The sequence below is a fragment of the Ailuropoda melanoleuca genome, chromosome X, assembly GCF_002007445.2.
Source record: "Ailuropoda melanoleuca isolate Jingjing chromosome X, ASM200744v2, whole genome shotgun sequence".
Taxonomy (NCBI): domain Eukaryota; kingdom Metazoa; phylum Chordata; class Mammalia; order Carnivora; family Ursidae; genus Ailuropoda; species Ailuropoda melanoleuca.
Window position 1 is genome coordinate 28,489,523 of NC_048238.1, and position 12,673 is coordinate 28,502,195.

General features: G+C 36.3%; 1 protein-coding gene across 1 annotated transcript in view; it reads right to left on the reverse strand.

Moving 5' to 3' along the window:
* The window catches only part of DMD (dystrophin), a 2,070,581-nt gene extending 2,059,320 nt beyond the window's left edge, over window positions 1–11,261 (reverse strand). Inside the window, exon 1 of the mRNA XM_034649821.1 lies at window positions 11,004–11,261. Within this exon, the coding sequence (XP_034505712.1) occupies window positions 11,004–11,034 (31 nt within the window). The 5' untranslated portion in view covers window positions 11,035–11,261. The remainder of the gene's footprint in view (window positions 1–11,003) is intronic.
* Between the last annotated feature and the right edge of the window lie 1,412 nt (window positions 11,262–12,673).

The following is a 12,673-nucleotide window of genomic DNA, read 5'->3' on the forward strand; positions in this document are numbered from 1 at the left end:
ACGGGTAATCAGAGAAGAGAATAAATTCAATGACCAAAAAAGGAGATCTTCATTATTTATTTATATACATTAAGCTTCAGCCAGAACTAAAATGCTTTTGTTGTCATATAAATGCAATCAAATTATCATTATTATAACATGCTCTTATATGTAAATGGCTGTAATTACAGCATGCAACAAAATATTACACATATTATTAAAAAATACTTATGTGCTTGGTTCTGGAAAAACAGTGGTGAGCAAAACCAACAGAGATATTTGCATTCATGGAATTTACCATGTACTCTGAGTGATAAGCACTGATTAGTAACACACACATGTATGTCATATATATATATATATACATATATATATATATGGAATCAAGACAGTGCTATGTGTTATGGTAGGATATTATATGAGAGGGACATTTTATCTCCTCAAGGTGATTTTGACATCATCCCACAGGCAATGACTTATAAGTGGAAAGTGGTGTTAGCTAGGTCAAAGAAAAGAGTGAGGAAGGTTTTGGACAAAGAGAAAAACGTGCAAAAGCCCTATGGCAGGAAGAAGTGAAGCCTATTGAAGGAATAGAAAGAAACCCAGAAAAGTGGTAAGGCAGGGACAGCATTACAGGAGATGTGACAGGAGAGGAAGACAGTGTCCAGATCTTGTTCTACTTTGTTTTGCTTTCCTAGCAATGAGCAGAAACTACTGAAGTGACTGAATGTGCACTGATATTGTCATACTTAGATGACTGGATGAGTTTTAGAGAATAGATTAGAAGGAATGGGGAAGAGGCAATGCAAAACAGCAGAATGGCTACTGCTGCTGTACTCCTAGGGAGACAAAGCTACTTGAGCTAGGCTAATGGTAGAGGAGATGAAAAGAAGTGGATCAAAAGACACTGGGGAGATAAAACCCAAGTAATTAATGGTTTAGACACGAGTGGTTGAGAGATAAGTGTTTCAAGGATGTAATAGGTTTCAAAAGCTTGTGAAACTGGAACGGTAGCGGTAGCGCCATTCACTGATAAAGGGAACAATGAGAAAAGATCAGGTTTCATGGACAGACGAAAAGCTTTGTTTGGGGCCCTTAGAGTGGAGGTGACTTTGCCACATACAAACGGAGATGCCAACAAGGCAGCTGAAATTGCAGTTCTGGAATTTACTAGAGAAATCTGAGCTGGAGGTATAACTTGGTTAGTTATCTCCACATGCGTGTTAATAAGTCATGGGCATGGGTGCAATGACCAAGGAAGGGATTACAGAGAGAGGACACTCATGCTGGGAATGAGCCCTGAGGAATCCTAGTATTTAGAGGCTGAGTAGAGAGAATTAGCCTGTAAAGTAGACCAAACAAAAATACCCAAAGAAATGGGAACAAAACCAGGAGAGTGCAATGCATGGAGTTGAAGGAAACACCAAAGTTTTAAAAAGGGAGAAAATGGTCAATGTTGGTACTGCTACAAGTTCAAGAAAATATATGGAAATTTTCTCAATTGGTTTTAGTGACATGACATTCTTTACTTCACTTGAACTATGTTGAGTGAAGTGTGAATTAAGAAAAATACCAAAATCATAAAATTTTAAGGAAAATTATCAATCTAGTCCAACTGATGGATATAAAATATAGGAAAATATTTTCAGGTTTCTTTAAGTATTTATCATACTTTGATAGTATGATAGTCCTATTTTCTTAAGAAAATTATCAAAAAATCCCACTAACATAGTTACCTCTAATGTTTAATATTAAAATTAAATGACTGATAACCCCTTAAGGAATAAATCAAATATTAAACCACAACTGTTTCTTCTACTTGGGAAGTGACATTGGGATATAATAGTTTTTTTTTTCTTTTCCCAACTGTGTGGTAGTGTTTATGCTTTCTGAATGGAAGCATTATTTTCAGGTTTGTTTTAATAGTATTTATTGATTTTATAAATACTAGTCAAGCCAAACACTTTTTTAGATTTTTTTTTTAATTTATTTATTCGACAGAGATAGAGATAGCCAGCGAGAGAGGGAACACAAGCAGGGGAGTGGGAGAGGAAGAAGCAGGCTCACAGCGGAGGAGCCCGATGTGGGGCTCGATCCCATAACGCCGGGCTCACGCCCTGAGCCGAAGGCAGGCGCTTAACCGCTGTGCCACCCAGGCGCCCCAAGCCAAACACTTTTGCACGCAAACCATTTAAGTTTTAGATTTCGTGTGTGTGTGTGTGTTTGTTTGTGAGAGAGAGAGAAATCTATTCATTCTAGTAATATTGAACAGTGCCATGCACATACAAGGAACTGTCAATAACTATTCATGTAGGATAGATTAATGTCTCATTAATCCTTGTCTATGCATCACCACCCCTTCTACTCATTCTCTAATTCCCATCTCCCTATGCCCATATTCTAAGGCCTATTTATAGAGGTAGATTCTTTGATGAAAACCTCCATAATCAATCACATCAGCCATAAGCAGTCATTTATGGCTGATTTGTACCATGCTCTGTAACTCTCTTGACATATTATAGTAGTGGTATTTATATGCATGTGTGTGTGAGCGTGTGTGTGTGTGTGCACCTACAGAGTTTTAATCTCAAAGGAGTCAGAGAGAACACAGCAGGTGTTCACTAGTGTTTGGCTCTAAGCAAGTGAAAACCTAATAGTAAAAAAGTTGCTCAATACCATATTAATATTCCATCTAGTCTTACTTCCCCCAAAGCTAACTGATAAGCACATTACACTCATCCATGACTAAATTTCAATTACTCAAGTGCCTTCTATTGCTTCAATACAATTCTAGCTTTATTTAACCTGAACTGCCAATGTTTTTTAAGTATTTTTACCATTTTTCCAGATTTAAGAATAATCAATTTTACTAATGGTTCTCAAGAAATTTTAGACATTTCTCCAATAAGCATCTATATTAACTAAAATAGCATTAAATAAAGTGCAAACTTACCTTGTCATATCTATGCAATTCTGTATTCTCTAAAGGATGATTTTTCATATTGCTTAACAACTCTGACTGAGCAATTGAAATTCAGACTATGATAAATGTTTTACACAGAAGTCCCATTTCATTATACAGCAGTCAGTTGAAATGGGGTTTCCAAAGAAGGTATTTTTAGGAAGTGCAGAGTACAGGAAAAAGCTGAATACATTACACAATTTAAATATTTATTGAAGCTTTTCTACTAAGGCAACATTTTGGTGATATCTCACATAAATAGCAATATGGGAAAGGAAATTAGGGGTAAATAGATGGCAGAGACTGTGGAAACCAAGACACCTGGTGTTGCACGTGAGATCCTCATTCATAAAGCCATTAAATGGGAGATTGAAAGAACACTCCTCTTCACAGAAATATTACTTTCCTTAGGATTTTATCATTCTACCTAGATGCTTCTACAATTTCTTGGCATGCTCTTGTCTTCCATATGAGATTCCTGACCTCCTTTTCACACTCCATGATCTTTCTAGTTGGTCTCATCCATACTCGATGGCTCACCTATCAACTCCCCAATAATGACTTTGTTTCTAAGCTCACAGCCCCATCTACGGTATGTACACTCTTCATTAAAAACTTAACATCCACACCCCCAGTCCTTCCCAGCATTCCAGCTTCCCTTGAAGTCTTCTTGTAAATGGCACTATTATCCACCCAATTCTCCATGCCATGGAAAACACCACATCCATCAACACCAATTCTTATCTACTCTGTCTCATAACTAACTCTTGAATAAAACCACTTCTTTCAACTTCACACTCGCCATTCTAGTCAACACCACCTTCTGCCCCTAGAGAAGCTACCAGACTGATAACCAGTCATCTACTCTTTTTTTTTAAAGGGAAGTCAACATTTTATTTTATTTTTTAAATATTTTTTAATTAAATTATGTTAGTCACCACACAGTACATCTCTGGTTTTTGATGTAAAGTTCGATGATTCATTAGTTGCGTATAACACCCAGTGTACCATGCAATACGTGCCCTCCCTACCACCCGTCACCAGCCTATCCCATTTCCCCACCCCCCTCCTCTCTGAAGCCCTCAGTTTGTTTCTCAGAGTCCATAGTCTTAATACCTCCTAATCTCTTCTTCATGAAACAGAATGATATTAAGGAAAAAAGCTCCTCAAATATGTTCCTATCACTACCCTACCTGAAACCCTAAAAGGCTGTCCACTGATTTTACTATAAAGAAAAAGCATCTCTGGGGCCTCTGAGGCTCTGAATGACTAGACCCCAGCTCTCACCATTTTAGCAGCACACCAGGCCCAAACTTTCCCTGGCTTACTATACTCAAGGAAAATTCACCTTCTTTTAGTTCCTTCTTCATACCAAGTTCTATACACACATATGTTGTTTCTTCTGAATGTAAACCTTTTTCTTCTCTCTTTTTCCATTTGATCACTATTCCCCAATCCCATTCTTCTTTGTGTTACTTTGAATGTAATTTTCCTAGGGATCTCTCCCCAACTTTTAATATTACTCTAGGTCTCACAATTATACATTCTTATAACAATGTGTGCTTTATTCTCCAACCCTTACCTCAAATGTGATTTAAATAGTGTGTGACTATTTATACACACACACACACACACACACACACACACACACACGGAGATAGATATATCTATATATCTATATATACATCTCCTTAATTCTAATCTCTGTGAGTTCACTTGTTTAGAACATTATCTCCAGACACTAGTACGGTACCTGGCAAGAAGTAGGCACTCAATATATGTATTAGTTGCCTGAATGAATGAATAACAAACTGTTCCTTCTTTAAACAATCGTCACCCATACCCAATACAATACAAACTTTACAGAGTCATTTCTTTTGATACTTTTAGTTCTGGATTTCTTTTGAGAGCCACTCTCTTTCCAGACATTTAAAGTAAAACACTGCAAAATCCACAGGCTTGAGTGAACTGAACTCCGTGATAACACTTGGTGCTCTCTGACATAGCCCATTAGAGATGGGGTGTGTACACCTAATCCAAAGGAATCCTCTAGCTCTTCAGCAGCTGTTCACATGGCTCCTGACCTGCCCTTCAGGCTCTACTAAATCAGGATTCCCCAGCTGTCTGAGCTTCCCGTAAGCTCTTTTAGTTAACCAGCTACAAGCCAACATTGCTTCTATCTGCTTGCACTCTGTAGAGCCAGATTTTCCTTTTTCCTTCCAAGTTATTTCCCAATATACAGAAGCCATTGGGATTCACAGATAATTTTATCGGTTCCTCTGCCATTTTGATAACATTATTTCTAATCCGGCCCTCCTAGAGCATCAGTAGAAAAAGGAATTACTCAACCTGCCTTTGGTGAAAATACTTGGGCAGTTCTGATTCTGTGATTTTTCTCTTTCGCATTTCTTTAGTTGGACCTCACACGGTTTCCAGGGCTAAAAATTTGTACTCGTAACAGTGTGCTGACTCCCATGCCCTTTAACTCAGCACTTAGCTCAGGCTAAGGTAGTACTGCTGCTGTAATCTGATAAAGGAGCAGACAAGTTGTGTGCAAATAAAGATGGGTGCCAAGAACGAGCAAAAAGCCACTGATGTTTATGCCCTTTTATAGTCCTGATTCAATGACAGTCTTAGCCAGAACCAGAGCGGGAGGGGGGACAGCAATTTAAAACAAAACAAAGCAAAAACCAAGGAGAGGGTGAAAACACTGAAAGGGTAACTCCTTTATTTGCCCATAATTTGACATAATATGAGAATATTATAATGCTAATTGTGCTCAATTAATACTGGCCTTTCTAAAACATCAATTGTTTCATAGTAGTGGAGATAAAGTACATTTAAAAGTTGAAAGTAAACTGGCCAAATACCATACATTATGTTGGCATAGATAAATTCCTTGCTTGTTGCAATGCCCAGGAATGGGTTAAGTATTTATTAAATATAAGTGAAAAGCATGACAATCCAAACATCTTTTTTTTTCAAACATCTGTTTTTTTCAAGTTTCTTTAAAATCATGTTAACCCTGTGAAAACCCATTTAAATGTCAACATTCTGACTTTATTACGCGGAGAAGCATTGGCTTTCATGATGCACTTTAGTATTCCTCCTATTCATTACAACAACCAGATTACATACTAAAGTAAATAAAACAATAAACTAAAATAAGTAAAAATAGAAGCAAAGCTCTTCCTCAGATCCTTGTCCTTGAACGGCAAGTTAAAACTAAATCTTTTTAACTAGCCTTCGATACACTTCAGATTTCGAAACTGACACGTAAAACATCAATTTTCCAACATCTCTCCCTTAAAATTATATGGAATTATATAATTTCCTGAAAATTATATGGAATCGAAATATTGAATTAAGAGTTCTAGAAGAGTCATTTACGAACAACAAAAACAGCAGCATCAACGTTTTACCAGCAGAGCAAAGAAATGACAGTTCCATTCCAGTTAAAGGATAATTGTCAATTCGCCCCCACCTTCCATTACTGGAGAATGGTGTGCGTAATGACACAGCCAAAGTGAGGCACTGAGGCAGAAGGCAAAAGATAATAAAGGAGACAGAGAAGAAATTGATTTCCAAACTCAATCCAGACTGCTAGGAACACTTTTTTCTCAGGGCTTAATATCATTACATATACTATGCAAAATCCCTCTGGGGACCGTTAGACCCCCGAGAAAATTGCCCTGTGGGTTCTTTCACCTATTAAAATTCCCAGGTGTTTTGCATACACGATATCAGAATAACATCAGATGGAGCAAAGAGCTGAATAGACATTGTTTTTTGAAATGGCAGCCTCAGTGGAGGGCTTGAGCTGTGCCAGAGGGAGTAGTGCCTTTTGCTTTTGTTAATGGGCATGTGGTAGAGGTTGTGTAGTCTTCAGATTAGGACTCTTTTAAGCCTGAGCAAGCAGGGCCATTTTCCTCTCTTCATTCTCATTCCGCCTGCTGCCTGCTGGCTGAGAAATGTAAGATACCCGTGAACACCAGAGCCAAGGCTTTTGCGGCCCCCCTCATCCGCCCCCCATTCAGGGCAGTCATCTTGAATGGAGAAAGAGAAAGACCATGTTGTCCCTGAGAGTTACTGTTTCCAAATCTCTGGAGGAGCCCTCTGGCTTAAAAAAAGGTACATGTGAAATTATATTATGCTGTAATATGTGGGAAAATATAAGCTTTTTATACTACAGATTTCAGAAAAAGAAGTAAACCAAGTCATGTTAGTTGTTTTCTCCTCAAATTATAGTTCGCATGTGAGTGATTCACGAAGGGCAGGGTCGCTGCCCCCTTCAAGACAGGATATGAGAATCTCTAAAAGACACGTTCACTTTTGATGTTAACTAGAGGGAGCCTGAAACTTTACAAAGATAAAGATTTGAAGAAAAATTCCACACGTGACATCCAGAGACAAGCCCTCTCCAAATCGGCAAAATAATAAAATACACAACACTGCCAACTAAACTTTCGTATCTGTATGTAAATTAAACTTCCAAACTCCAAATCCGCATCAGGAATACTACTCTGTCAATATTGTATAGAGTGAAACCCCAAGAAGTTTAAATAACAGATGTTTTTAAATGAGGAGAAAGGTGAAGACTGCAAGAGGTTTGCGTGTTCGTTTGTGTTCTGAAGCTCAGGCTACTGCACCGAGTACTCCCCAAAGAGAAAGATTTCCATGCAATTCTGCCACGGAACTCGGTTGCATTTAATAATAATAATAAAAAAAGTCTCTTCATTTCCCATACTGTGGCCCATGACCCTCCCAACAAAATGTTCCAATATGAGCCAAGTGAGAAAGAAAACCATCGCCTTCCTTCTGAATCCAATCAAAACCTGAATGTGCTACATAAAAATAAACCAAGGTCGTCATTATTCTTCTCATTGTGATTTGGCTTGCCTTCAAATTACATACCCTGTATATCTGAAATAGCTGCACCGCCTCCATTAACTGAGTTTGACATCATTTTAATCAATGTATCTTTTCAGAATGAAAGGCAGAAATGTCAAATTCCTACCATTATACATTCTTTTAACTCTCTAATCTGCATTAAATAAAAGCCTGTCTTTGAGAAATAACGTATGCTTAAAGAAATATAACTAGCATCAATTTCATTTTAAAATGTAACTGGGGAAAGATTCTACAACAACGCATCCTTTCGTATGGAGGTGATTTCCCATGAAATCACTTTTAGGACCTTTAAAGTTTAAGCCTTGAGGCCCATCACTTACACTGGTTCCTCCCAAGACCCTACCTCACTGTGTGTTCATGATTTTGTATTGTTTTTCTTAAAAGACTCCCCACCCTCAAATTGCATAATCCCAGGCCCCGCAAGACCTTGGTCTGCTCCTTCCTTCATGGTTTGTTACGTTTTCTTGGACAGAGGACATACGTTAGTCTTATTTGTCAATTTCTTAAAAAATGACGTACGTCTAAACTAGAAAATGAAAAACATGAACGGAAGATTATCTTCAAAGAAAGGTTAATTTCCAATGAATTTTCGATGGCTCTGTGATTTAAATTTGTCTTCATGCATTCATATAAACAGATATACTCACATCAAAATACCGTGTTTCCTGTATATGCAGTGGAAGAAAGAATAGTTTAATAAAATATATGATAAATCATTTTTAATAAGTTAGGGGAATATTACAGTAGAAGATGGAAGGGGAAGGAAAGTTTGGGAAATCACTTCACTTTCTTCTGGAGATAAAGCCATGATGAAAGATAATAAAACAGAATTTTTAAAAACCCTGACTTTTCCAAGACAACGAAGATTTAAATCTCTTTTATTAAACCACACAAGTGGTTAAGAACTTGACAATTTGTTTCTCATGTAACAAATGGCTTTCAACTACAAGGATTTTAAATGAATACTTGAGAACAAAAGAGGAAGCTGTATTAATATTTCTGTCCAAATTATGAATTTATATCTCAGTCCTGTCTAACTGGAGTAGTGTCAACTGACACATTTTTTCCTTAAATAACATAAATTTGCACAAAACTTTTAGTAATCTTTAAGTTTACAGTAACTACTATGTGACATTCTCTATTGCATTTTCCATAATATTATGCCATGTAAGAGATACAGAAAACTTTTTATTCAATTAAAAAATATATTATGCACTTGGATCAGCAATCTCTTTTTCAGAGTTAAGATGCCCTTGGAAGACTCTGGAAATGAAATCATTCTAAACGATGATTTTATTTGACCTCAAGATAATTTCTACCATTTAAAAATTCCAACAAAATGTATATTTGCAATAAATTATTTGAGTGACTCTTTGCAATACAATATTTGAGCAATTCTAAAAGTAAACAATCTTTATGTTAATACAGGGATCTTCTGGCAACTACTTTCATTAAAAACCACCCACGTGTACTCTTCTTCGTTTTTCAAACTAAGGCAATTTAACAAACCTCATTCCAATGTCAATACATTCAAACAGAAGTACATCAGCTTGTCAAAGTTAATGTGGAATATGACCGTGTGAATATCTTCATATTCTCTTAACAAACCCACTGTCATGCAGGTTAAAGTTTCACCTGATAGCTTTAAAATGTGCTTAAATAAAGTCCTACAGAGCTTGTCCCAAAAAGCTTAGCTTTCTTTAGATTCCAAGGAAGAATTTGAAGTTATTTGAATATCTATGACAAAACAGACAGTAGGTTTGCTTGCTTCATTCTTTGCTATTTTTTTGAATTGAATCTTTGCTATTTTTTTTCTAAATTCACTCTCTACACTGGTTTCTGGTTTGAATTTTCTAAGTATAACAATGGATCAATCAATACGTGTGCGTTGCGAAGAACATATGCTGTTGTATTTTTGTAACATTAGTAAATGGAATGGTTTTTCAACCAGAAAGCAATTCTGATGCTCACCAAATAAATTTGTAAATAAGAAAATTTCATTAAACATGTTTTACTGTAAAATCTGGTAGCATCTAATGTGAATCAGGAAGTGCGCAACGTTCATTTTTTTTGGCACAGAGGCCAAAGTTGTGTTGTGAACCTTTTACCAGAAGTTTTGAAGAATTACTTATTTGGAGAGACTTACTTTCTTCATACTTAATTATGGGCATCACCATCATATCTGTTTCAGAATGGCTATAATCCGCCAGTCAAAGGCAGGGGGTGATCCCCTCCGTCCATCTCTTTGGGACACACTGTACTCTTCATATATTATTTTTATACATTATTTTTACTACTGTGCCAGAGTCAATTTCTAAATTTTTCATTAGTCATCATGACTCTCTTAAAATAAACAAAATAGATGCACTTAGAATAAAAGCCAAACGAAAAAGCTTTACTGAAAAGCTAGGTCATACTAGACATGAAACAACACAGTGAGCTTACTGTGAAATGATCAGAAGTCCCTCATGCTTTTATGTTGTGTTCTCAACAAAAGTGTCTGGTCATTTGCCAGCAGAGATCATATCACTATTTGAAAGAATTTTCATGATATGCTACAGAACACTCACAATACTAAATATAATATGAGAAAGGGATTTTTAAATTAAATATTTATCATACTTTTCTCCACCTCCATTTATCCATCACAATTCATTCCGTTTGATGTGCCAGACAGAATTTTTCTAACCTTGAGATCTCCACACGTCATTCCACTACTGCAATTAGTTCATTGAGAAGATATAGCAGGTCACTGGCCCACATGCAACCGTTACTGAATAGAGGATCAAATAATCAAGATAATAACTCAGATACACAAACGACTTCACAGCAATTAAAATAGTTTGTTACAAATACTCCAGGCCAATTATGCATATTCTATTATTTTAGTGGTTTCTTAAAAAAAGAAAGATCTGCTTGATTATATTTGTAAAGAAAAAAGTTTAAACTCTACCTTATTTCTACGGAAAAGTTTTCCCAATGAGAAACATGTACACCTGCACATATATATGTGTACCGGAAGTTTAAGATAACATTAATTCTTATTCACAAACTACTATAATACTTTAAAATCAATCTGCCTAATCAGTGAGCTTGCCAAAAAGTCAAACTTATGCCACAGTAAACATATTTTTAGTGACTTTGTACTTACAACAGTCCTCTACTTCTTCCCACCAAAGCATTTGGGAAAAAAGAAAAAGTACGTATCAAGGCAGCAAGAAAAGTCTTGGTAAATTTCCTCCCAACTTTAGCGCTCCAATAGGCTTAGGAATGATGAGAAATCAACCAACTTCAGCAGCCTTTTCAAAAAGAACACTTCAGTTTTTCCTATTCGTTTTTCTCTGAAGCTAATTGCCTCCAAGATCTGAGTCCTGTAAGGGGAAAGTGAGTGATCCCAACACTGAGTGAGTCAACATAGTAACTGATGCCAGGATTCTGTAGACGCCCCTGGATATTTCAAATTCCAGGACCTGCGCAGAAGCAAGTGACCCGCCTTTTCTCTCAAGTTGGTTTCCCATAATAGGACTGCCCATGGCCACTACATATAAGGTTGTGCTTCCAGCATGGCAAGCCCTATGAAGTCAAATAATGTTCAACTGTGTTCTGATTAATATCCAAACCAGAATAGCACAGTGGACATAGTACTTGCTCTCACAGGCTTCTAAACAGAAAAACTCTTCAGTGTACAAAACGACAGCAGTTTCTGTAACTTCTATGCACATTTCTAAAATAACAGAGCAGAAAATCCTAATCCAGAATAGACTTTGAAATGCCTTTCCTTTTTTTACCCTCTCAACAACACTAAAAATTTCACTCTAGTGAACAAAAAGAAATGCCCAGAATAATCTCTGCACTCGTATGTAGCCACTGTCTACCAGACTTAATTTCTACCCTGGGGATCTTATCAAAAGTCAAGTACTGATGATGCCAACAGTCTGATGAAGAAAAGCAACAGCAGAATTCAGCAGCTGAGCTCTGAAGGCAGAATGTGTGTAGCTCTCAGGGGACAAGGCTTCTGCTAAAATAAAGAGTACTCTTATAATTGAATGAAGAAATCTTCCTAAAATGCTAAATTTCTTTCCATAGCACCTCATGAGAAAACTTTACTAACAAATCACTCTTTCTTTGATGTCTTTGGTGGCAATTATTAAAATACCATTCTCTTGGATATTGAGTTAATTATTAATTATTTAATGGCTCTCAAAAGAAGTTTTCTGTATTAAGTGAGCACACTTGTAATATGTTATTGGGCATGTTTGTAAACCATTCTTTGCCAATAGAAGGCTTCTTTATCTTATTTTAACACAGCACATGAGCCCAATATTTGTAAGAAACATCAGTTAAACTTTTTAGAAGGATATTCTTTTTGCAATAATAATCTGTGCTAAAATTATTTGAGTGTTTTTATAATACCATTTGTTGAAGTGACAGACTCATTTTTCTATGTCAAGCATTCAACTGCTTGGCACAGAAATAAATTATAGATAAAAATAGAAAAAACTGGCATATTGAATCAGAGTATGATGTTTACCTTAATCATTATACATTTCATATTTTAGAATACCATTATCATAATATCACCATTCCCCCCAACAGAATCTATATGAAATAAAGCATAAGGCTTAATTTGTAGATAATTGTACTTAAATTACTATTATCCAAAACAGATTTAAAATGTTCTCTGTAGGTCAGCTCATTTCCTCTTCTTAGTGTGGTCATCTAAGTATGCGTATAAGCAAGAATTTCATAAAACAAAATTAAAAAATGGTTTTTGACCAATATGGATCCGAGTTGGCATGTTTAGCTTGTGTTTTCCTGTGC